At 44.4% G+C, this 26,495-nt stretch overlaps 2 protein-coding genes across 2 annotated transcripts in view; both read left to right on the top strand.

The window, feature by feature from the left end:
* LOC143986879 (uncharacterized) overlaps positions 1–26,495 on the top strand; it is a 1,041,669-nt gene that overhangs the window by 569,409 nt on the left and 445,765 nt on the right. The gene's annotated exons all lie outside the window — the stretch shown is intronic.
* LOC143989681 (uncharacterized) lies at positions 1,959–24,723 on the top strand. The gene is made up of 6 exons (XM_077489949.1): positions 1,959–2,011; positions 3,328–3,451; positions 3,572–3,669; positions 3,752–3,958; positions 4,066–4,210; positions 23,215–24,723. Exons 2-6 carry the CDS (start codon positions 3,367–3,369, stop codon positions 24,207–24,209), a joined length of 1,530 nt encoding a protein of 509 aa, XP_077346075.1. The 5' UTR covers positions 1,959–2,011; positions 3,328–3,366; the 3' UTR covers positions 24,210–24,723.

The following is a 26,495-nucleotide window of genomic DNA, read 5'->3' as shown; positions in this document are numbered from 1 at the left end:
GGTGGGTGGATATAATGTCCCTGGTGGGTGGTAATAATGTTCTGGTGGGTGGATATAATGTTCTGGTGGGTGGATATAATAATCCTGTTGGGTGGTCATAATGTTCTGGTGGGTGGAAATAATGTCCCTGGTGGGTGGTAATAATGTTCTGGTGGGTGGATATAATGTTCTGGTGGGTGGATATAATGTTCCTGTTGGGTGGTCATAATGTTCTGGTGGATGGATATAATGTTCTGGTGGGTGGATATAATGTTCTGGTGGGTGGATATAATGTTCTGGTGGGTGGATATAATGTTCCTGGTGGGTGGATATAATGTTCCTGGTGGGTGGATATAATGTTCCTGGTGGGTGGATATAATGTTCCTGGTGGGTGGTCATAATGTTCTGGTAGGTGGATATAATGTCCCTGGTGGGTGGTAATAATGTTCTGGTGGGTGGATATAATGTTCCTGTTGGGTGGTCATAATGTTCTGGTGGGTGGATATAATGTTCCTAGTCAGTGGTCATAATGTTCTGGTGGGTCGATATAATGTTGTGGTGGGTGGTAATAATGTTCTGGTGGGTGGATATAATGTTGTGGTGGGTGGATCTAATGTTGTGGTGGGTGGATATAATGTTCCTGGTGGGTGGTAATAATGTTCTGGTGGGTGGTAATAATGTTCTGGTAGGTGGATATAATGTTCCTGGTGAGTGGTCATAATGTTCTGGTGGGTGGATATAATGTTCCTGGTGGGTGGATATAATGTTCCTGGTGGGTGGATATAATGTCCCTGGTGGGTGGATATAATGTCCCTGGTGGGTGGTAATAATGTTGTGGTGGGTGGATATAATGTTGTGGTGGGTGGTAATAATGTTCTGGTGGGTGGATATAATGTTGTGGTGGGTGGATATAATGTTCCTGGTGGGTGGTAATAATGTTCTGGTGGGTGGTAATAATGTTCTGGTGGGTGGCACATGAACATGCAACTTAAATGAAAGGAAATAAAGGAAAAAAAATAATCTACGACCATTTTATTCCCCAGCAGAGGAAATGCTAATAGGCTGCAAGTGATCTGCTGAAAAAAGGGGAAGGGGGGCGGAGGTGGGTTGGGTGCTAATAAGCCATGGTAGATTTGCTTCTTTTCAACCCACTACTTTTTTCTTCTTAGATCTCCTGGAGCTTATTAGCATCCCTTTGTGTTTTTTTTTCAGCAGTTCATCTGCAAACTATTAGAACCCATTTCTGTTTCTATGTCTCATCAGATCTCCTGCAGCCTATTAGCACCCATTTCTTTTTCTATGTCTCAGCAGATCTCCTGCAACCTTTTATCACTCATTTCATTTCTATGTCTCGACAGATCTCCTGCAGTCTATTAGCACCCGTTTTACATTCTATGTTTCATCAGATCTCCTGCAACCTATTAGCACCCATTTCACATTGTATGTCTCAGCAGATCTCCTGCAGCCTATTAGCAAAGTCCATCCAATGTCTCGTTTATACTTAAATAAATGATATCACCACCAATAAATGTCTCCGAAACCTCCAGATCTTCTTCCTCCAAATCTCAGTATATGCTCCAGCAAACTGTGCATTGTGGACTACAAAACACTTCCTTTCCCAAACACCAATCCTGTGCTCTCTTGGTGCTCACACTCAGGTTGTGTGCTCATCAAACCTCCATCACCCTCCTAATAAGTGGGTCCACAATAGCTTTGAAGGAACCCTGACTGGAAAAGACTGGACTAGGCAGTAATATATTTCTATCCCCCTTGGTGGGAGTGGAGATGACCTATCTATAAGGCTATACAGTACATACACACAGCACAAGGCCCTGTTCAGACACTAAAAGATGTTTCTCGGGGCTGCAGCTCCTCTGAGCTCCACAAGGTGGTGATCTCACTTCTACCCAGACAGGACCTCTCTATGGAAGACAGACAGGAAGTGATGTCAGGTACTTAAAGGAAGTTTAGGGTGAGAGGTGAGTCGGGAGGAAGTAGATAGAAGACATTACTGGAAGAAGCAGCAGAGGTGGTAATGCAATTTTATTTTCTATTTACACCCAGTAACCCCCCGTCATGTCCGTCCTCTTCCTCCATAGTCACTGTGATGTCTTTTATATCCAGCAGATGATGATACACACATATATAGTGTGGAAACCGAGATTAAGCCTTTCAGGGGCAGAACATTTCCCCCACTTACGAGGCCGGAACATTCTCTTTGTTGTGGAGAGGTGTCACCTTTCCCACCAATCACCTTCTCCCCTCATCAGTCAATACTAACGGGTTATCCCACTTTTATTAGTGGCGGATGGGGGATTAAAAACCCCAATTTTTTTTTTTTTTAAATAACAAACATATCATACTTACCTCCGCTGTGCAGTGAATTTTGCACAGAGTGGCCCCGAACCTTGTCTTCTGGGGTCCCCCAGGCGCGCTCCCGACTCCAGCATTTGCGTTCATAGACACAGAATGATGGACTCTGTCCCGCTCCCCCATGGCGCCCGCGTCATTGGATTTAATTGACAGCAGCAGAAGCCAATGGCTGCGCTGCTATCAATCTAGCCAATCAAGAGCCGAGAACCCCTGGGCAGAGAGGTAGAGCGTGTGTCTACAGCGGGGGAATGAAGGGGCTCAGGTGAGTAAAACTGGGGGGGCGATTAGTGTCAGAAGTCTTTTCACCAAGGTGAAAAAGCACGAGGGTTACAACCCCTTTCATTTAGGGGGATTGGAGTATGTATGTCTTTATTTTATAAGATTTATATCGAAAGAGGGAAAAATATAATTTGTAGTAAATGTCCTGATTTCGAATGTCTCCATAATGATCCCAGTCTCAGACATTCATCCTAAAATGTGTTCAGTAAAGTCTCCAGAGACCACAGGAGATAACAGGAATATGATGTGTCCTGGCAAAGCCTAAAGACAACGTTCATCTTTTATTTAGGGGATGTGTAACGCACCCGGGAGAAATGATTCTGTGTGTACAGATACCTCACAGAGCGTCCTTCACAGCTCCTTCTACCTATGTCCCTCCAATCCAAGTCAGTGAATACTATGACATCACACTGGCCCCACAGCTCCTCCTCCCAATGTCTCTCCAATCAGAGTCAGAAAATCATATGACATCACACTGACCTCACAGCTCCTCATCCCAATGTCTCTCCAATCAGAGTCAGAAAATCCTATGACATCACACTGACTTACAGCTCCTCCTCCCAATGTCCCTCCATCCAGCTCTTTTTTTTTTTTTTTCTTTTTTTTCGAGGTGAGCGGTGCTGGGAATTCTGGGACATTATCCAGTAACAGACAAGGGATGTGTCTGGATGGTGACTGTATCATTGTGTGTGTCAGGTTCCTATAAGGTGTCAGGATGTCACTGTCTATTTCTCCATGGAGGAGTGGGAGTATTTAGAAGGACACAAGGATCTCTACAAGGACGTCATGATGGACAATCAGCCGCCCCTCACATCACCGGGTAAGAGGAGACTTTATTGTAAAGGAGAGAGCAGTACGGAGGCTCCACCTAGATCCCCCATCATCTGATAAACACATAGAAACAATGTATTCAGTCAGTGTGTGTCTGTGTTTCCTACAGATGGATCCAGTAATGGGAACCCACCAGAGAGATGTCCCCGTCCTCTGTATTCCCGGGATTCCACACAGGAAGATCACACCATCCCTCACCATCATCAGGTAGATGATTAATTTTTGGTAATTATGATATACAGTATATGCAAATATGTTTGTTACAATCATTGATTTGTTATATAATCAGAATGGAAACCTTGAAGATTATAATATTATTGTTAAAGAAGAGTATAAAGAGGAGGATGAGGAGTATGGAGTGATGGAGGAGTTTTCAGAAGGACACAAGGATATGATGGAGCCACCTAATACCAGGAACCCACCAGAGAGATGTCCCCGTCCTCTGTATTCCCGGGATTCCACACAGGAAGATCACACCATCCCTCACTGTTACAAGGTCGGTGGGACAGAGCATCTAGAACATAGACTTGTGGAGATGATTTGTGGGGTTTTTATGTGAGCTTATATTTTACAGATGACCTTTCTCTCATTTTGTTGGTTTAGGCTAAAGAACTGATAAATGTAAAAGTTGAGGTTAAAGTAGAAGAAGAAGAAGAGACGTATGTGAGGGATGATCAGCAGTCTATGGAGGAAGATGGAATAATCAGGCTAATTCTAGAAGAAGACACACTTGCAAAGATCAACACAGGTGGGTCATTAACACTAAATACATTCCTCCACCCATACTGCTCACTGATTGGCCCAGAGTAGGACAAGCCTATAATGCCCTGGTCACTATGTGATCACAATGTCAACAAAGCTGTGAATCAATGTGATTAATAGCAGCTTTACGTCTTTTACTAGTGAGCTGTGATTGGCCTACATCTCTCACATGGTACATGGGTAATATGCTGCCCTTCGTGCCATGTGATTAGTTGTAGCCAATTACAGATCGCTAGTATTCAGAGCTGTCAGGAACTTAATCAATTCATGACAGTTCAAAGCATTTCTGTTAAATAATCTTCATTGTACCAGCAATCAAAGTTAAGAAAAAATAGGATTTTTATAACAGCTTACCTGTAAAATCCTTTTCTTGGAGTACATTACGGGACACAGAGCCACAGTAATAACTGTATGGGTTATATTGTCCACCTTTAGGTGATGGACACTGCCACACCCTAGATAGGAAGTTTCACTCCCTATATAACCCCTCCCCTTACCAGAAGTACCTCAGTTTTGTAGCAAAGCAATGCACGTGTATACCAGAAAGTAGGGAGGGACCTTAGTGTACTGTGATGTACTCCAAGAAAATAATTTTACAGGTAAGCGCTTATAAAAAATCCTATTTTCTTTATCGTACATCACGGGACACAGAGCCACAGTAATAACTGTATGGCATGTCCCAGAGCAATGCTATCTGAGGGGAGGGAGACGCAAACAAAAGTAGGGTGCCTTCAGACCTGAGGACCTATACTGCTGCCTTCTTACATCCGACTGATAGAATCTGGTCCATGTATGGACTGAAGACCAAGTTGCGGCCTTGCAGATTTGAGCCATGGAAGCCTGGTGGTGCACTGCCCAAGAAGCACTAACAGCCCTGGTGGAGTGCACTTTGATTTGAAAAGGTGGAACTTTCCTCTTCAAACCATAAGCGTGAATAATTACTTGCCAAATCTATTTAGAAATAGTAGATTTTGATGCTGTCTGTCCTTTTCCTAGGACCTTCAGGCAACACAAACAAAGCATCCATTTTCCGAATCTGAGCAGTTGCCTTCAAATAGATTTTGACTGCTCTCACTACATCCATAGAATGTAGTGACTTCTCTTCCGTAGAACAGGGTTCTGGAAAAAATGAAGGTAGAACAACATCCTGGTTTAGATAAAAAAAATCTGACACCTCCTTCGGCAGAAAGCTAGGATGAGGACGCAACACCACCTTGTCTTTGTGAATAATTTAAATATGGCTCTTTACAAGAAAGAGCAGCCAAATCTGATACCCTTCTTGCAGAAGATTTGGCAATCAGAAAAACCAACTTCTTTGTCAAAAGGATCAAGGAAGTATGTGGTATCCGCTCAAAAGGCTGTTTTTGTAATACCGACAAAACCAAATTCAAGTCCCAAGGTTTCAAGGGTCACCTAACCGGCGGATTAAGCTGTGCCACCCCTTGTATAAAACTACAGACCAGGGAATGCAAAGCAAGTGGTCATTAGAACAATACTGATAAGGCTGAGACCTGGCCTTTGATGGTACTCAAGGCCAGCTTTATCTCTAATCCTATATGACATACTTTCTAGGATGCCAACCCTTGAATTCACACCAGGAAACATATATATTATACTGTATTTATCGGCATATAACACGCACCCCAATTTAAGAGGCATGTTTTGGGGGAAAACAAAACTTTAAAAAATAAATAAATCAATCACTTTTAAGCAAAATTAGGTCAGTGAGCATCAATGCAGCCTGATCTGTGCCCATCTGCAGCCTTCTATTTACTTCTCCCATGTGCTCTTAACTGACCCCAATGTGTTGAAAGCATTTAGATGTGACTTGCCTCTCAGCTCCACCATCCAGCAAGAATTAGCCAGTTAGCAGGAGATGTGCCAGTGATCCCAAAATAGCCAGGGATGCCATGCTTATTCTCTCACCTCTGTAGAGCACTGGCATCTCTCCCACTTCTGTCAAATACATCTGATTACTGCCCTGAAACCATAATTTAATCTGTGAATACAGATGCGGCACTGTGCAGGAAGTTCCTCTACGGTTGTTAAGCTTTCCCAAGCTGAGCTGAACACTGTAAATCACGAGCCGTCATCTCCACTCTGCGATTTCCAGCGGCACTCGTCCCCCTCCATCCCCTCCGAGATACACTATCGGCGTATAACACGCACCTGAAATCTGTGTTATACGCCAATAAATTATATATATATTCTATATATAAAATTACTCTGGATGATGGCTTCCTTTCAATAATCAAGGTAGATAACACTGAGCCTGAAAGTCCACGATTCTTCAGAATGTGGTTTTCAATGGCCAAACTGTTAAACTTAGCATTTGTAAGGAAGAATGAAACACTGGTCCCTGCAAGAGCAGGTCCTACCCCTATCTTTATGATTTCTGCATACCAAGATCTTCTGGGCCACGCTGGGGCCACAAGAACCACTGACTTCCTTTCCTGCTTGATCCTGCTAAGAAGTCATGGAAGCAGCAGAATAGGCTGATGCATAAATTGGTGAGAACTGATCCCACGGGGTCACCAACGCATCTGTTCCGTATGCGAGTGGATCCCAGGAAGATGTCAGGGTGAAGGGACCATTCCCCTGGGAAGAACTTCTGGTGACTTAAGTAGTCCGCTTGCCAATTCTCTATCCCTGGAATGAAGATTGCCGATATGCATGGCACATGCTTTTCTGCCCAGGTTAGGATATGATTTACCTTTCCCTGGGCTGCATGACTTCTGGTGCCCCCTTGGTGATTGATATAAGCCACTGCTGTGGCATTGTCGGATTGAATCCTGACAGGACAATTCTGCAACCTGCAACCTGAATGTCCAGGCCCTTTTAATAAAAATGCCATAAAACTATCCCTTATTTTGTAAACGCTTTTTTTTTTTTTTTTTTTTTTTTACCAACAATATGTAGAAGAATACATATCAGCCTAAACTGAGGGAAAAACATGTTTTTTTTTATATATTTTTGGGGGATATTTATTATAACAAAAAGTAAAAAATAATGCGTTTTTTTTTTAAATTGTCGCTCTATTTTTGTTTATAGCGCAAAAAATAAAAACCGCAGAGGCGATCAAATACCACCAAAAGAAAGCTCTATTTGTGGGGAAAAAAAGGACGCCAATTTTGTTTGGGAGCCATGTCGCACAACCGCGCAATTGTCAGTTAAAGCGACGCAGTGCCGAATCGCAAAAAAGTGGTCTGGTCTTTGACCAGCAAAATGGTCCGGGGCTGAAGTGGTTAACATGCTGCCACTAGTCAGTGTCCCTGATCACCACCACACCAGCCCTATCATGATGTTGTACTGTGCTAGTGCGGGCATGTGAAATAAAATTGTAATTAATTTCTTAATTTTCTCCCAAAAAATTGTGACAAACAATGACAACGTCAAAAAAATTGCCATACCTCTTACTAAATACCTTGGACTGTCTACTTTCCAAAAAAGGGGTCATTTGGGGGGTATTTGTATTGGACTAGTGTTTTTGGGCCTCTATAAATGAGGTAGGCTGTCAGTATTGAATCGGAATTGATCAATTCTCAAATATATAGCCCATAGTTTGTGGACTCTAACTTTCCTACAGAATAAATAATATAAACTGATTGGGATTTTTTTCTTTTTTTTTTTACCAAGGACATAAATTTGTGACAAAATGTGTTTTTATGGGATATGTATTTTAACAGAAAGTAGAAAATATTGGGGTCCTTTTTCAAAATGTCTTAGCCATTTTTTCATTTATATCGCAAAAAATAAAAAAACTCAGTGGTGATTAAATGCAGCCAAAAGGAAGCTCCAATTGTGTGAAATAAATGATAAAAATGTAATTTGCGTACAGAATTGCATGACTGCGCAATTGCCAATTTAAAGTAACACAGTGCTGAATAGCAAAAAGTGCTCGTGTTATGAAGGGGGTAATACCGTCTGGAGGTGAAGTGCATATACTCTATAATGTACATTACATACTGCTGACCCCTGTAATATATAATCTATGTCGTACAATACATACTCCTGACCCCTACACTATATACTCTATGTTGTACATTACATCATTCTGATCCTATATAGTTCTATCTGTTGTATCGTATACAATATGTTGAACATTACGTAGCCCTAAACCCTTGCACTATATACACTATGTTGTACATTACATACTCCTGACCCATGTACTATATACTCTATAATGTGCATTACATGCTCCTGACCGCTGCACTATATACTCTATAATTTACATTACATATTCCGGACCGCTGCACTATATATTCTATGTTGTACATGATATATTCCTGACCCCTGCACTATATACTCTATAATGCACATTACATGCTCTTGACCCCTGTACTATATACTGTGTTGTACATTGCATACTCCTTACCCCTGCACTATATACTCTATGTTGTACATTACATCATTCTGATACTATATAGTCCTATCTGCTGTATCTCATACAATATGTTGTACATTACATAGTCCTGACATCTGTTCTTTGCCCTCTACCCACTGCTATATATAAACATAGTATGTATTTTCTTTTGTGTAGCACCCTATATTGTGTGCTAGAAGTAATGTAGGCTAAGCCTGGGTTGAGGAATCTGGGTAAAGGTTCAGTGAGTCAGGGCTGGATGACTCATCCTGGCAGATTTCTCTGGCACTACCCTCTGGTCTGGAAGATTGTAGAATCTTCTAGAACTAGAGGTTGGGAGAAAGGAGGAGCTGCCTCAGCCATTCCCCCAGTAGTGGGCAGACAAGGCACTGAGTTCATCTTTTACATAGACATGAGCCATGCCAAAAGGGACAGTTGGGTGGAAAATGGAGATGCAGTGCTAAGGAGATCGTTGGTGGCTCTCAGGGGTGCCCACTAGTCTGGTGGGGGGTGAGCTTAAGCTGGGTCTTGGGTGTTGGAAGGATTCTGCTAAAAACACACGTAGGAAGTCCCTCTTGGAGACACGGGAGCAAGAGGACAGAGTGAGTAGCACTGTGAGTACTACAAAGGGGGGAGACTGCCATCTGTGGTCAGTCTCCCTTGAAGATAGTGGTGTGTTTAAGTCTTCGGCCTTTCCCTAGAGATCTCCTGAGAGTCAGGCAGGTGGGCTGGTGAGAATAAGTCTGGAGGGCGCATGCGCAAGGCTGACTAGGCAGGACATGGCTGCTTGGCGCTCCACACCTTCCCGGGACCCAATAGGCTCGATACGGCAAGTCACAACCACATACCGAAACCCCATGGTGACCCACTTGTTATTGAGAATCCTGCGCACATACTGACAGGATTAACAGTGGAAGAAAATCCAAGCTGAAGCCAGTAAAGTGCTGATAAGAGCCACATCTAAAATGGCGGCGGCGCCGTCTTCCCGCTCTGCACTGCCACATATGCAGAAACAAACCCGGAATTCACCTTCCTCTGATCGCATTTCGATTTTGGGTTGACTCCCATTACCGTACAGAATACCCCTCCGGGCTCTGACCTCCTTAGTCAGTTTGAAGGGGTTCAACAAAAACCCCTTCAAAACACCTCAGACACTATCACTGAAAAGCTCACATGGTAAATTCGCTGCACGTCTATTCTGGAACAGAGGATGGATGAGCTAGATGGCGTCACCACTAACCACAACAATGAATTGGAAGCCCTTAGGGATGAAAATTCTTCTCTCTCTACCCTCCTTGAGGATTTTGAGAATAGAGCCAGGAGGTCAAACCTTTGTGTCCGTCGCTTACCTGAGGCTATGGAGGATCTCCAATCTACCATAACGGCGCTCTTCCAGGAACTTGCCCCATCAATTCCCATTGAATGCATAGAGATGGACAGGATCCACAGAACTCTGGCTCCCCGAAAAGAAGAGCCCCCCCCCCCCCCAAGATATTATAAAACTACACTACTTCCGCACCAAGGAACAATTAATGGAAGCAGCCCGCAATAAGGACTCATTGACCTTCCAGGGACACTGCTACCAAATCTTCCAAGACCTCTCACAACAAACCCTCATCAAGCAAAAAGCGATGAAATCACACCTACAGATCCTCCAACACCATCACATTTCCTATCGTTGGAGTTTCCCTTTCGACATCCGCTTTTCTTACAAAGGTACCTCCTATACCTGCAAATCGGATGACCTCCTTACCGTAATCCAAGATCTGCCTGTCAATGCCAGAAAATGCTGCTGAAGAATCCAAACGCCGAGCAACATCAAGCTCCCCCAAAAATCAACAGGACAATCCTGAACATCAAGCCCACTCCAGCACCCACAAGAGGAGCCACTTTGCCTCACCACCACCAGCTCCAGAAGATCCAGAAGATCAAATGGACTGAAGTAGCTACTATGGGTGATGTTATGCCTTAAGGGCTTTTATATTTTGTCACAACACACACTAGTACCTGATGAATACAACCCCCTGGGACAGACCTTATACTCTGCCTCATGATGGGTTCTCCATCTTAAGGTTACTACGAAAATATTATTTTAAATGTGACAATCTCTCTCTCAACCAATAGGTATTCTGTATCCCACCACCTTCCCTTGGGCCTATTGAGTAGGGTACTTATTCCCCCGCTCAATGTGCACAGGGAAGCAGGGAACCACAGAAATGCACACCTGCTAACTCAACCCAAAAGTTGAATTAAGACCTCCTCCAGTGAGCTTGACTGCTCCTCCCTCTCTCATAGCAAGCCAGATGACCCTTCCCCTCTAATTGCATTCACCCACTGCCTAACTTACACCACCAACTCACCTGCAGGATGTCAGTTCCGCTATCCCAACTTGACAACACCTTGTTTTTTACTTTATCTCAGACCTTACAAATTTTTACTAACTAATGTTATACTAGTGACTCGATTGTTCTATAGATTATAATTTGTATAGCTTTTATATTGGCTGTCGTAGTCCCAGAGACAGCTCCTCCCATTTGATCCTCGAGTGACCAGCATTGTTGACTTGTTGACTTGACTTGTTCTTTGGACCAATTGTACCCACTGGCTGGTGACATTTCACCACCCCCTGGATACCATCTCCAGATGGGAGCCCCCCCTCACTTTTCTTCAACAAAATCTTCTCTCTTTCCTTCCTACTAACAGGAACTACTTACTCTGCCTGGTCCACACCTGATACCACTCTCAGTCCTCTTCCCCTTTATCCTAACTAGGGATGGCCGAACGGTTCGCCCGGCGGTCGTTTCTCGGCGAATTTCGGCTGTTCGCGGTCCGCCCGATCGGCGGACTATTGCCGCCGTTCGCCCGGCGGACTTCCGTGTTTACTGTGTAAAAGAACTTTGACCTATGATGACACATCCATCATGGGGTACAGGACAGCCAATTGAGACATTACAGCACATGGACACTTGGAGATTCCCCCTAACTTATAAATAGACCCGATCCGGCGGCCATTTTACATTCTTTCTTCTGTCACTATAGGGAGAGGTTGCTGTGTGGAGCAGGGAGAGATTGCAGTGACCCAAATCGTTAGCTATTTGGTACACAAAAGTTTGTTTCAGGACTGGTATATGTGTTAGGTGTAGTTCAGGATATAGGTTTGCTGTGCTACTGATTGTTGCAGCAGCCTGAGTGTCTTTTGTCAGTTTAGAGAAAGGGACAGGACGGTGTGTGCTGCAGGGACAGCCAGTTTAGTCATTAGCTGTTACTATCAGGTCCACAAAAGTGCTATTCCAGTTATTGTTCCAGCAGCCTCTGTTTTGTCAGTTTATATAGGGACAGGCAGGAAGCAGTGTGTGAGGCAGTGAGGGTCAGTTTAATCAGTAGCTGTTACTATATTAGTTCCACAAAGGTTCTTTTCAGGACTGGTATCAGTGGTATGGTAATAGGCTTGTACACGTATAATATTCTTTCTTCCAAATATAAAAAGAATATTATACTTGACTGCTGCCCTTCTGCTGCAGTCTGCTAATCAGTCACAACCTACTTGTTCCACAAAGGTCCTTATAAGGACTGGTAAGGTCTAGAGTGCTACAGTACATAGGGTTGAGTGAGGTACAGTCTGCCATTCTATAAGGACTGGTATAGGTCCACAATACATAGGGTTGAGGTGCACTACTGCTGACCGCTGCCCTATACTGCAGCAGTCCTTCATCGGTATAGGGACTGAGAGTTTTGTCACAGGGTCATTTAAAAAAATGACAGGCAGAGGAAGAGGCAGGCCCTTCCGCAGGGGTGGTAGGAGTAGGGCAGGAGCAACAGGCTTGAGCCAAAGTGGGAAGTTGCAGAAGGTGCATTCAATTCATTTAAAGGACACACCAGACTTGGTTGAGTGGCTCACTCAGCCTTACTCTTCTGCACCCTCCTCATCCTCTCGATCTGCACCCTCTTCTTCACTCTCTGCTATGTGCACCCCCAAAGACACTACCACCAACAACACCACCACCACCACATACCTCCCGCTTAAGTCACAGGAATTATTTTCCGATCCATATCGAGACATTTCTGATGCGCAGCCACTCTTGGTATTGGATCAGGAAGAGGAGGTAGCAACAACCGCTACTCAGCAGTCTGACGACAGTACCCAGATCAGCCCAAGGAGGAGGTTGGTCCCCGGTGATGCTGCCTACTCTGAGATCTCTACTTATAGCGGTGGGGAAGGTGACGTCGATGATGACGTGTCTAGTGATGTCACGTGGGTGCCCACAAGAGAGGAAGAGGAGGGGAGTTCAGAGGGAGATATGGACCAGCAGATAGGGAGGAGAAGCAGGAATAACTTACATTGCACAGGAGGGACAAAGCAAACTGCAAATGTATCAGGAGCGAGTCATCGACCATGTACGGTCACATCTGGCGCTCCCAGGACACCGGCACATGGCTCCGCAGTGTGGGCTCTTTTTAACGTGTCCGCTGCTGACAATAGCGTTGCCATCTGCAATCTTTGCAGGCAACGCATTAGTCGTGGTAAGCCCAACACTCACCTAGGGACGACCGCCTTAAGAAGGCACATGAGCAGCCATCACCGAGCAACGGAACACACAAAGCCACACTCCAGGCTCTCACCGTCCAGCCTCGTCTTCTACTTCTCCTTCTCCTCTCTCCTCACAATTGTCCTCCACTCCACCTTCCATCACGCCAAGCTCACGTTTTTCTGCAAAAAGGCAGGCTTCTGTGGGCCTAATATTCGAGCGTAAAAAAATGACGCCGGATAACCCTCTTGCCCAACGGTTGACGGCTGGCCTGTCAGAACTCATAGCCCGCCAACTACTGCCATATAAACTGGTGGACTCAGAGGCCTTTCGCAAATTTGTGGCCATTGGAACACACAAATGGAAGGTCCCGGGAAGGAAGTATTTCTCAGAGAAGGGCATCCCAGAGCTATATGGCCATGTTCAGCGGCAAGTGAATGTATCTCTGGCACACAGTGTCGGTGCCAAGATACATCTGACCACAGACACGTGGTCTAGCAAACATGGGCAGGGAAGGTATATCACTTTTACTGCCCACTGGGTGAACCTTCTGACGGCCGTCAAGCATGTAACCCGTGGCACCCTTGTAGATTTGGTTTTACCGCCACGGATTGCATGCAGGCCTGGCCCTTCTTCTCCTCCTCCATCCTCCTCCTTTTCCTCCTCGGCTGACTCCTCCTTTTCCGCTGCTAGCGTCTCTTCCGCTTCGCCGCCCAAGCTCCCCAGAACCTATTCGACATGCCAGGTGAGACATTGCCATGCCGTGCTGCGTCTGTTGTGCCTGGAAGCCAAGAGCCACACATCAGTGGCTAACACCGCTCAATTTGACAGTTGGTAAAGTGGTGTGTGACAACGGTGCCAATCTGCTTAGCGCATTGAAACAGGGCAAAATCACGCACGTGCCATGCATGGCACACGTCTTAAACTTGGTCATGCAGCGATTCGTTGTCAAATACCCTGGGGTCCAGGACATCTTGCGGCAGGCAAGGAAAATCTCGGCCCATTTCAGAAGATCTTACACGGCCATGGCTTGCCTTGCTGACATTCAGCGGCGACACAATCTGCCGGTCAGACGTCTTATTTGCGATTGCCCGACGCGATGGAACTCAACCTTCTATATGCTTGATAGGCTGCTCCAGCAGAAACGTGCAGTTAACGTCTAACTGTATGAACTCTGCGGCAGAACAGGTTCTGGGGAGCTGGATTTTTTTTCACCGCGCCAGTGGCTGCTCATGCGCGACGCATGCAGACTTCTGCGGCCATTTGAGGAGATCACCAAACTGGTCAGTCGCAGCCATGGCGCCAACAGTGACATGGTACCTTATGCCTTCTTTATGAAGCGTGCATTGCGTCGTGTCATTGATCAAGCTGTGGAGGAGCAGGAGCGGGAAGATGAGGAAGTCGCAATGCTGGATGAATTCCCAGGGGGGGGCTACTCTATCTGAGACAAGCTCACGACAGTGTTAACTATCTCACATTTCTAAAAATGAATGAGGCATGGATCTCAGAGGAATTCAACACATGTGACCAGTAGACCATGTATATGTCGATAAACAATTTTTTTTCAATTGAGCACACAGACCTTCTTTCTTCATTTGGCTCACTTCCTTGTCCAAAAAAGCACACCGTACTATATGCCCGTACCCTCCTCTTTGAAGAGGTTGAGCGGTGTCATATTTCTACTGGGGCTGCTTATTATGAGGGGCTCCCACCATCCCTGTGCTGTGCTGATTTCCTCCTGGGCCTGCTTATTATGAGGGGCTCCCACCATCCCTGTGCTGTGCTGACTTCCTCCTGGGGCTGTACCTCTGCTGTGCATATTATGAGGGGCTCCCACCATCCCTGTGCTATACTTATTGTGAGGGGCTCCCACCATCCCTGTGCTATGCTGACATCCTCCTGGGGCTGCTTATTATGAGGGACTCCCACCATCCCTGTGCTATGCTCATTATGAGGGACTCCCACCATCCCTGTGCTATGCTCATTATGAGGGGCTCCCACCATCCCTGTGCTATGCTCATTATGAGGGGCTCCCACCATCCCTGTGCTATGCTCATTATGAGGAGCTCCCACCATCCCTATGCTATGCTCATTCTGAGGGGCTCCCACCATCCCTGTGCTATGCTGACTTCCTCCTGGGGCTGCTTACGGTGCAGGTGTCAGTGCTTTATGTCATGCTGCTGATGTCAGTGCTCTCTATCACGGTGGTGCTGTCAGTGCTGTATATCACGGTGCTGGTGTTAGTGCTTTATGTCACGCTGCTGATGTCAGTGCTCTCTATCATGGTGCTGTTGTCAGATCACTCTATCACGGTGCAGGTGTCATTGCTGTATGTCACGCTGCTGGTGATCATCTCCTGCACCCTCTTTGCCTACCCTTCCCTCTCCTCCATTGCCTTCATGCGCTCCACAGTCCTGAATTGTCACAACAATTTCCCATATAAAAAAAGAATGCTTGTAGTTGTCGATCCCAGATTCACCTCATACATGTGTTATGTCATTGGCCATGTGGTGGGACTATGTTTGCACAGCTAGTAATTATTTTTTGGCTGCAAATTTGACCTGTAGGTTTGCAAAGTTCGCCTCCTATTGAAGTCGTTCTGGTTCACGAACTATCGGCCGCGTTCGCGAAACGTCCTGTCGGAAGTTCGTCCATCACTAATCCTAACCTCCCTATCTCCCTTTTCTCCAGAATACAATCTCAAAAGCCAACAACCAGCCACAGGATCCCCTGATCCCATCTACACTGTAAAATGATGTCTTTAAATATACTAACATTCAATGTACGGGGCCTCAACGCCCCTCCAAAACGAACAAAGGCGTTCCACTCCTTCTCACTCTCAGCATACGTGGTCTGCTTACAAGAAACGCACTTCTCCTCACAGTCCTCCTATACATTTTTTAGCCGCCAATACCCCCAGGTTTTGCACGGCTTCGGCCTCCACTAAAGAAAGAGGGGTTTTGATTGCATTCCACCACACTACACCTTTTGCCCTCCGTACAGAAATCAAAGATCCAGAAGGGCGATTTCTACTACTTTACTGGTCTCTTGCTAGACAGTGAAATTACCATTGTTTCATACTACGCCCCTAATAAAAACCCACTGTCGTTCCTCTCCCACTTATTCTGCTTAGTGGAATCCCATAAACAGGGTACCCTCATGATATCTGGTGACTCGAATCAAGTACTATACCCAATATTAGATAAATCCCCGACTCTCTTAACGGTTCATCACCTCGCCCGTCAACAGCTCCTTAACCAACACTCCCTCCTTGATTCATGGCAAAAACAAAACCCTAAAAGGCGACAATATACACATTATTCCCATCCCCACAAGTTCTCCCGCATTGACCACCTGTTTGTAAACATAAGTACCTCACCACTTATACTAAACTCGTTAATCGTCCCATTGAAATTATAAATGAGTCTACTAGCCAATCCAACATATCAACAAGGCATAGAAAAAGCTATACAGGACTATCTAACAAATAATTCACCCACGGATACAAACCCACTGACACTATGGGAAGCTCTTAAACCATCCATCAGAGGGGTTTGCATCAGCCAAGCATCTTCTCAAAGTAAACTAAAACAACAACTTCATTAGCAATTAGATGAAGCATTCTACAAAGCTTCTGAGAATTTTCAAAACATGCCCCCTCCGTTTAATAGACTAGCTTATGATAAAGCAAGATTAGAACTTGACCTCTTCCTGACGGACTTGTCAGAAAAGATTCTCCGCAAATCTAAACACACTTTCTACATGAAAGCAAACAAGCTGACCACATTCTTAGCCTTAACGCTGCGTAGGACTGACTACACGCCGAAACCAATCCGACTTCACATAACATAAGGATACCGACTCTAGTAACCCACAAAAAGTTCTAAATCTGTTCCACCGAAAACTCACTAACCTATATCGGGATACACACAAATTCGACCTAACACGCTTAAAAACCCTTTTATCTGCTATTCAACTCCCCTTCTTCTCCACTGCGCAACAAGAAACCCTCGACAAACCTATCTCAGATTTAGAAGTCCAAACCGCAATTAAAACATTGAAACCACACAAACACCCAGGCCCTGATAGCTTTTTGGCTACCTACTGTACATACTGTACATATCTGCATCTACATATCTGGTACCTGACCCAATGGTAGCGCTCTTGAATAGCAAACCACAAACCATAACGCAGTCAATGCAAACTCCCACTAATTGTTACAACAGCATCAAAACAATCCATTGCGAAAGCCTGGAAATCATCCACACTATGCATAGTGTTGGTTAAACAATGAGTAACACAAGCAATGATCCACGCTAAAACAGAGGCAATCGTACTAGATAAACTTTCTAAATTCTAATCCCTGTGGCTTCCATGGATCAAAGGGAAGCTCTTAAACCATCCATCAGAGGGGTTTGCATCAGCCAAGCATCTTATCAACATGATCTAAAATGACTTCATAAGCAATTAGATGAAGCTTTCTACAAAGCTTCTGAGAATTTTCAAAACATGCCCTCTCCTTCGAATAGACTAGCTTATGATAAAGCAAGATTAGAACTTGACCTCTTCCTGACGAACTTGGCAGAAAAGATTCTCCGCAAATCTAAACACACTTTCTACATGAAAGCAAACAAGCCAACCACATTCTTAGCCTTAACACTACGTAGGACTGACTACACCCCAAAACCAATACAAATTCAAATAACTAAGGATACCTACACTAGTAACCCACAAAACATTCTAAATGTGTTACGCAGAAAACTCGCTAACCTATATCGGGATACACAGAAATTCGACCAAACACGCTTAGATACCTTTTTTTTTTTTTCAAATTTTATTATTTTATTCAAAGGGCAGAGAAACATGGAGCAAAACATGTAAATGGTACAGTAATCAAACAGCCATAAAAAAAAATATACTAATGTGGCAAAGGGTGGGTAATATACCATGCACAAGCTATACATTAACCCACGGAGTGAAGAAAGAGGAACATCCAACATCATAGCTTTGTCCAAGCACTTCTCACCATCGCTCCATAATAAGGAGCCTGTCCCGTTGCGGCGTCTCTTCGTCTGTACCATAAAGGCCATAAGACCAGACTAAGATCATCACTGATATACCACTTTGCGCCATGGATCCCACCCCGATTTTCAAAACGTTTTATAGAAAGGAGAGAATGGGCAAGGAGGACACCTCATCGGTCCCCCCAAGCCCAAACCCTAAAAAGAAAGAAAGGAGGGGAAAGTAAGAGAGTGAGACAAGAAGTAGCATGGGAATAGGGCACAGAAAGACAGGGGAGGGATGGTGAGAGGGTGAGAGAGGAAGGAGGGGGGAGTGGAAATAAAAAGGGCAACGGGGGGGGAGGGGAAGGTAGGGGAGGGGACCAGGGAGGCAGGGCAATCCCTTAGCAGCGAGCCCCGATCACCGGGTTCCAGACCATTAGTAGTATATCCACTCTATCCGAGACTCATACCCAGGAAATATCTTCAACTACCCAGGGCATCCCCTTCCAAAAGAGCCCTCCCCTCCCTGGAGAATATAAACATGATCCATCCAGACCACGTCTTAGTGAATTGCTCATTCTGGCCCCTGTTAGTCAGGTTTAAATCTTCCATTTTCCGGACGTCCTCAACCCTTCTCAGCCACATACCAACTGTCGGTGGTTGCGTGCTCTTCCATCTCAGTGGGATGCACGCCTTGGCGGCATCTAGTAGATGCCGGATCAAAGAAGTCTTATATTTCTTTCTGGAGACATTCGTGGCGTGGAGCAGAAAAAAGGCAGGGTCGTCCGGAATAGGAATGTCAGTAAACTTTGAGATCGTTCCCCTGACCGCATTCCAGAACTGCTCCAGAAGAGGGCAGGACCAAAACACGTGGAGAATCATCCCTTCTTCCCTCAGGCATCTCCAGCATCTATCTGACAATGTCGGGAAGGCCCTGTGCAACTTCGCTGGGGTATTATACCATCTAGTCATGATTTTAAAGTTAGTCTCCTGTGTTCTCGTGCAGATGGAAGACTTATGTGTAAAATGTAAGATATTATGTTTTTGACGTTGCGAGAATCTGCACCGCATGTCTTTCTCCCAGGCCCCAATACAGCTCGGATCACTGTCCTCCGGTGATGTGATCAATAGCTGATATGTGGTAGACAGGGCACGGGGCATGGCATCCCCCTCCGAGCAGTAAGCTTCATAGGCGGTCAAACTGTGGTTGAGATTCTCAAGGGGAGCCAGGGACTGCAAAAAATGATTCAGCTGGGATGCCTTCCAGAAGTCCAACTTATACGGACCCTCTGGGTTCATAAGGTCAGTAGTAGTTGCCCACCTGCCCCCCTTGGTAAAGTGGGACGCCTGGTAGATCCCAGACTTCCTAAGGGAACGGAACACTGGGTCCGTGACCCCGGGAGAAAACTCTGGGGTTCCCAGAATCGGTCGGAGAGGGGAATTCTGCGATACAAGCCTGGCACTCAAGAAGAGAGATGCGCAAATGCGCGAGGTCGCTCCTATAATAGGATGGCTTTTCACACTGTTTGGCAATCGGCTGTGGCACCAGGGGGCTCTGTGCAGCGCTATTCCGGTTTGGGCTTGTTCCAACTGGGTCCACAGTTAGGTATTCTGGTGTCTGTTCCAGTCTATCAGTCTGGTCAGATGGGCGGCCTGATAGTATTTACGGAGATCCGGAATCGCTAATCCTCCGCATTGCTTCGGCCGGGTCAGTTGCCGGTAGTTAAGTCTCGGTCGTTTGTGCGCCCAGATAAAGTCGGATAATAATGCTCTGGTCTGTAAAAAATAGTGAGGGAATATTGACCGGCAGAGCTTGCAGCAGATAAAGAAATTTAGGGAGGATGCACATCTTGACGATGTTGCATCTGCCCAGCCATGAGTGCAGGCCCCTATTCCATTTGGCAAGCAGGGTGCGTATTGTCGACAATAAGCTTAGATACCCTTTTATCCACTATTCAACTCCCCTATCTCAGATTTAGAAATCCAAACCGCAATTAAAGCATTGAAACCACACAAAAGCCCAGGCCCTGATGGCTTTTCGGCTACCTACTATAAACGCTTTGCCACCTTACTAATCCCCCTTGTGGTTGAAGCTTTCAATTCTCTCCTCGTAGGCCGTTCCTTTCACGCAATTCCTCTTAACATCCATCTCCATGATCCCTAAACCAAACACCGATGACACATCCTGGTCCAATTACAGACCAATTTCTATAATGAACCTAGATATTAAGATACTAGCCAAGATTCTCTAACCGACTTAACCCAATTATAGGAACCCTGATCCACAAAGATCAGACTGGGTTTATCCCTTCCAGCCAAACAGGTGACAACATTTGTCAAGCTACCTTCCTAGCCCAAATGGCTCCCATGGATCAAAGACCATCTACCACTGGGTTTTCGACTGCACACTTCTATTACCCTGAGGATACTTACCATCCAACGCATCATTATCAATAAACAATGCTGGGTTAGATAAAACACTGACCCCCTCTGGAGACGCTTCCTCTCCTCCAACTTCCCTTCATACCCCGCTCCTCCCCACACACTTATTATACTTTTGTTCTCATATCTCATACTACCTGTGACCTATCAATCTCCCAATACATAAGAACCCAAGACAGTAAAGGTCACCTACCCATAGTTGAAAGTTAAACCAACAATGGGTACACTTGAGATAATTGGGATTATTGATCCTATCCCCAAGATAAGCCAAGCCACATAGCCAGATCTTGGCCCTGATTAAATTAAATGAATACCTCCCCCAACTTTCCCTTAATTAACCATCTTATTAATCAATAGGTTACCTTGTCTTCGTCAGTCCCATGTTTTAAGATATATTACAATGTTTTTTTTAGTTCTAACTCTACTGTTAGCTATATGTGACAGACATAGACTGAAGATATGCCCAGCAGAATAACCGTTGTATTGTGTAATTTAATGGAAAATAACAAATAACATTTGTTTTGTCTTGATTCATTATTGAGAAGTCTTACTATCTGCATCTGTTTACCTTGTTTTCTTACAAAAATCTGTTCTAATAACATATACTGTGTTATTCTCAATAAAATATTTGTAAGCGGAGAATAAGCCCTTGTACACACGGTCGGAGATTCCGTCGGAATGTGTCCTATCGGACCGTTTTCTCGGATTTTCCGATTGTGTGTGGTCTGCATCGAACTGTTTCCGTCGGAATATCCGTCGGACCAAATTTTCCAACTTGCTGGAAATATTTTCTGACAAACTGCTCCGATCGGACATACTCCGATCATGTGTAGAGAATTCCGATTGGACAAAGTGCCACGCATGCTCAGATCAAATTCCTACATCAAGGCTATTGGCTACTAGCCTGAACGTAGTCCCGTCGTAACGAAATTACGTCATCACGTTCTGAAAGATCGGATTTTCCTTCCGACAACTTTGTCCGACCGTATGTATGCAACAGTTTCGGACAAGATCCGTTGGGCAAAATCCGACGGATTTGGTTGTCGGAATCTCCAAACGTGTGTACAAGGGCTTAGTCTGGAGAACTGGTATGCAGAGTTAACCTGGAGGGCTAGTGAAAGGGGCTGCTGCAGCCAGGAGGGCTGGCAGGGCCCCAAGAGGTAGTGTTGGAACCAGAGACCACAGAGAGTAAGTGATATAAAAAGTACAAGCTGTGTCACTAAACTGTTCTACATTCATAGGGGCTGCGAGTCCCTGCCTGTAATAGGCCATTGCTAAAAATCTGATTGGAGCCTGTCAGATCATCTTCAGAGTGACGCAGCTGGGAAAAGCAAGTGTGTGCTGGAGGAAGAAGTTGGAGCTGTATGTAGACTATATATAGGAAGAATGTCCCTGAAGTTCTGCTAAAGTTTTGCCGAAAGTCAAGTGGGCATCACATTTCCTCCCATGCCTATCCAAGTTGAAACCCTTTAACCACTTCAGCCCCGGCCTATAGACATATGACGCCCACAGATGGGATCTCCCATCTTGGGTGGGCATCATATGACGTCCTCTGATTCCCGGCCGTGCCTGGCTGTGCAGGATTGGGGGATTCCTTTTATCTGCATCTCCTATATAGGGTGTGCTACATTTGTTACACCCATTTTCTACCAGATGGAAATTTTATATCTGATGATTTGATTGGAGCACAGACTTTTACGTGTTGATAATAATGTGATAACATCCTCACACTTTGAAACCATAACCGTTTGCCGACCGTCTCACACCGATATACGTCGGCAGAAGGGCACATACAGGCAGAATCACGTATCTGTACGTTACCCTTTAAGAGACGGTCGCGAGTCCCGCGGACACGATCGCCGCAGGTTTACTCCTGATCGCCTCACAGAGAGTAAGAATGGGGGGATGTAAACAAGCATCTCCCTGTTCTGCCTAGCAGTGATCTGTAAAACACAGCCACGCCCCCCACAGTTAGCAACACGCCCCAGGACACACTTAAACCCTACACTGCCACCTAGTAGTTAACCCCTTCACTGCCAGTGTCATTTACACAGGAATCAGTGCATTTGTATAGCACTGATTGCTGTATAAATGACAATGGTCCCAAAAATGTGTCAAAAATGTCAATGTGTCCGCCATAATGTTGCAGTCATGATAAAAATCGCTGATCGCTTCCCATTTAAAAAAAAATAAAAATATATATTTATATATATATATATATATATATATATATATATATATAATAATGGGGGAGGAGTCAATAATCCAATGATGGTGGTCTTCAGGATCAGTCCAGTCTTCATCTTGGTTGTTCTCCCCCCATCCTCACTCTCTGACCTCTGGTGGGGCTCAGCCCCGCTGTTATTCATGACTAAATCATGGACTAAATAAGGAAGTGCAGGACTTCTTGTGTTGGGAAGATGGCAATGAGTGATAGAGGGGGAGGGGACACTTGTCCTATAATCCCCTCATCACTGTCACTGACAGTTCTCATTTCCTCACTCACACTAGAAGATCAGAGGACCCATTTAGTAGTTGCCTTATGGTTGGAATTGTAAGATCCTCAGAGACAAAGCTGCCTGATGTGGGCGAAGTCCTGATTTAGGGCAACCGATCTGCTCATGTCTAGTAGTAATCGTTTTATTTATTTTTTTAGTAGATGGACGGGAGATGAGGAAAACCTCAAAGGATCGTCTCACTTTGTCTCCAGACTGTAAAGTAGAAGATGAGGACATCACACAGTATAGTCCAGGAGAAAATCCGACTACCTCAAATGTCCATCCGGCACCACACAGTGTAGATGGACCATCGTATTCCTCTTATCCTGAGGAACCTCAGACTGTGAGGGACGGTGCCGTCCTTCCAACAGATAAGAGGTTTGCCTGTACTGAGTGCGGGAAGTGTTTTCGTTTTTTATCCCGTCTTAATGAGCATAAAAGATCTCACATGGTAGAGAAGTCGTATTCCTGTACTGAGTGCGGGAAATGTTTCCGTTCTAAATATGGTCTTAATGTGCATACAAGATCTCACATGGGTGAGAAGCCGTATTCCTGTCCTGAGTGTGGGAAATGCTTTTCAGATAATTCCAATCTTTATAGACATCAGAGATCTCATGCAGGGGAGAAGCCATATTCCTGCCCTGAGTGCGGGAAATGTTTTTCAGATAAGTCTAATCTTTACAGACATCAGAGATTACATACTGGGGAAAAACGCTACTCCTGTTCTGAATGTGGCAAATATTTTATGCAAAAATTAGCACTTGTCACACATCAGATGCATCACTCGGGGAAAAAGCCCTATTCCTGTTCTGAGTGCGGGAAATGTTTTTTAAGGAAGTACAGTCTTAACAAGCATCAAATATCTCACAAGGGGCTGAAGCCATTTCCCTGTTCTGTGTGTGGAAAATGCTTTTCGGAGAAGTCCAGTCTTTACAGACATCAGAGATCTCACACAGGGGAGAAGCCGTATTCCTGTCCTGAGTGCGGGAAATGTTTTTCAGATAAGTCCAATCTTTCCAGACATCAGAGGTCTCACACAGGGGAGAAGCCGTATTCCTGTCCTGAGTGTGGAAAATGTTTTTCACAGACATCGAGTCTTTACACACATCAGAGATCTCACACGGGGGAGAAGCCAGATTCCTGTCCTCAGTGATAGAATTGTTCCTCACTGAAGTCCTGTCTTCCTGTACATCAGGGATCCCACACAACCCTCGAAGTGTATTAGTGTCTTGAGTGCGGGAAATGTCTTTTCTATATGAATGTTGCTGGACATAACATCTCTCATGTGGGGAAGAAGCACACCCTGATATACACCTCAGATATACTCCATGGCTGATCTTCATCATGTAAGAAACAGTTCATAAGGAGATCAGTTTGTTGGCTTACTAACTTTTGTGGTGTACAGTTGTTTTGCTTGCATCTATCTAGTAAGGTTACTTTGTGGTATAGCTCAGACCTCTGCAATGTATTAATGTGCTTTTACTGTACAGCTTATACAACATTTTTACCTAGCACAAGCTACACAAAACACCACAGAAAAACAGGCCTTCTTCAGTTGAAATTTAGCGCAATATCCCAGATGAGCCCCCAATTGTTTTGCTTGCGTATATTTAGTAAGGTTACTTTGCCGTAAAAGCAAGGGAACTCAGACCTCTGCAATGTAATAATGTGCTTTTACTAAACAAAAATGATATACATACAAAACTATTACAATATTAGGAAAACAATACATGACTGACAGATATACCTATAACCAGATGCTACCTACTTCCTAGGAAATAAGCAGCCTATTGTCTGTAAACAGTAGAGATATGCTTATAAATTACCTAACTCAGGTTAGAGTGGGTTCATGATCTCCATTGGTAATGAGGACCCAAGCTCCTATAAGCAGTTGCTGGAGATCAGGCAAAAGCGTCTTCAGGTATAGCTTCTTCTGGCTGGTACAGACCTTCCTTGGGGGTTAAGGCATTATGCAGTCCTCCTGCCAACGTATGCCTTAACACCAAGGAAGGTTTGTACCAGCCTGAAGAAGCTATACATGAAGACGCTTTCACCTGATTTCTGGCAACTGCTTATAGAAGCCTTGGTCCTCATTGCCAATGGACATCATGAACCCACTCTAACCTGAGTTAAGTAACTTTTAAGCATATTTATGACCATAGGCTGCTAATTTGCTAGGAAGTAGGCAGCATCTTGCTATTGAATAGGTATATCTGTCAGTCTTGTATTGTTATCCTAATATTGTAATCGTTTTGTAAGAAAAGCATTTTTGTTTAGTAAAAGCACGTTATTGCACTGCAAAGATCTGAGCTTCCTTGATTTTACCGCAAAGTAGGTAGATTTTACCTTACTAGGTAGATGCAAGCAAAACAACAGAGACTTAAAGGTATATTTCTGAAAACAATAGATGAATATATACTGTATGACAAGCATTAATTCATCCATGTCAAATGTTGGTCTTATTTTATTTCATACAGTGATTTCCTATGATTATTGGGTCCATTTAGTGACCATAAAGTGGTATCAAACAATTTTTCCTGAGTCATTTTGGAACTAATACCTCATTATGACCACTAGCTGGCACTGACGATCATGGGAATTGCTGTGTATATTTAAAATACAGCCAGAATTTATTTGTCACAGCTGGATGACTGCTCATCACCCTCACCCATCAAAGCCCTTAGTTTACTATGTCAGGGGGGATTTCATAAAAAAAAACCTGAGATCATACTCATGCATTTATGAGTACAGTAGACATAGAAGAGCATCAATCAAATAAAACTACAATAATAAACCAAACTATTAATAAAAAATAAAAAATACCTCAATTGGCTTAATCATTATTCCAACAACATTATTTCCCCTTGTCCTAATGACACAGAAGGAATGTACATGCACTTTCACCAGATGAATTGCTGTGCAAAGTTTTTATGAATAGACTCCTAAATATCAGGAGACGTTTATATAACGATGGGAAGTATGTAGCAGATAAATGAATAGACCTCCTAGCAATGTTATTACCAGGCTGCTGCTAGGGGGAGCTCTAATGTTTAGCGTGTGACCACAGCAGAGTGATCCCATCTAGCTCACATTAACCCTTTCACTGCCAGAGCTGTTTTTGTATTATTTTTGCACACATGTTAAAATGCACATTTTGTGCCCGAAGATTAGTTAACCCCCATAACATATATTTTCTGAAAGCAGAGGCCCTGGAGAAAAAAATGGTGGTAATTGTTAAAGAGTACCTCATACACTAATGTCACCATTAATATCCGGGTTTATTTTACACTTCCTCCATTTTCTATGATGTGATCTTTTCTACAATACTTCATTATTATAATGTAACACGTTGTTTATTGTATTGTACACAAATTAATAACTACTCTGCCTCCACCTTCCAGACAAGTGATCATCCTGACCAATTGAATTTTTTTCCCTT

The sequence above is a fragment of the Lithobates pipiens genome, unplaced genomic scaffold (assembly GCF_037356315.1).
Source record: "Lithobates pipiens isolate NorthernLeopardFrog02 unplaced genomic scaffold, aLitPip1_a1.2 Scaffold_18, whole genome shotgun sequence".
In the NCBI taxonomy this organism is placed as follows: Eukaryota; Metazoa; Chordata; class Amphibia; order Anura; family Ranidae; genus Lithobates; species Lithobates pipiens.
The sequence above is the reverse complement of the archived record's forward strand: the minus strand, read 5'-3'. Positions and strand labels throughout refer to the sequence as shown.

Excerpts from the sequence above, each read along its gene's own strand:
- LOC143989681 (XM_077489949.1), top strand. The coding sequence starts at position 3,367 with ATGGAGGAGTGGGAGTATTTAGAAGGACACAAGGATCTCTACAAGGAC. Across the intron at positions 3,452-3,571 it reads GCCGCCCCTCACATCACCGG|ATGGATCCAGTAATGGGAAC; the intron begins GTAAGAGGAGAC and ends TGTTTCCTACAG. Across the intron at positions 3,959-4,065 it reads CCATCCCTCACTGTTACAAG|GCTAAAGAACTGATAAATGT; the intron begins GTCGGTGGGACA and ends TTGTTGGTTTAG.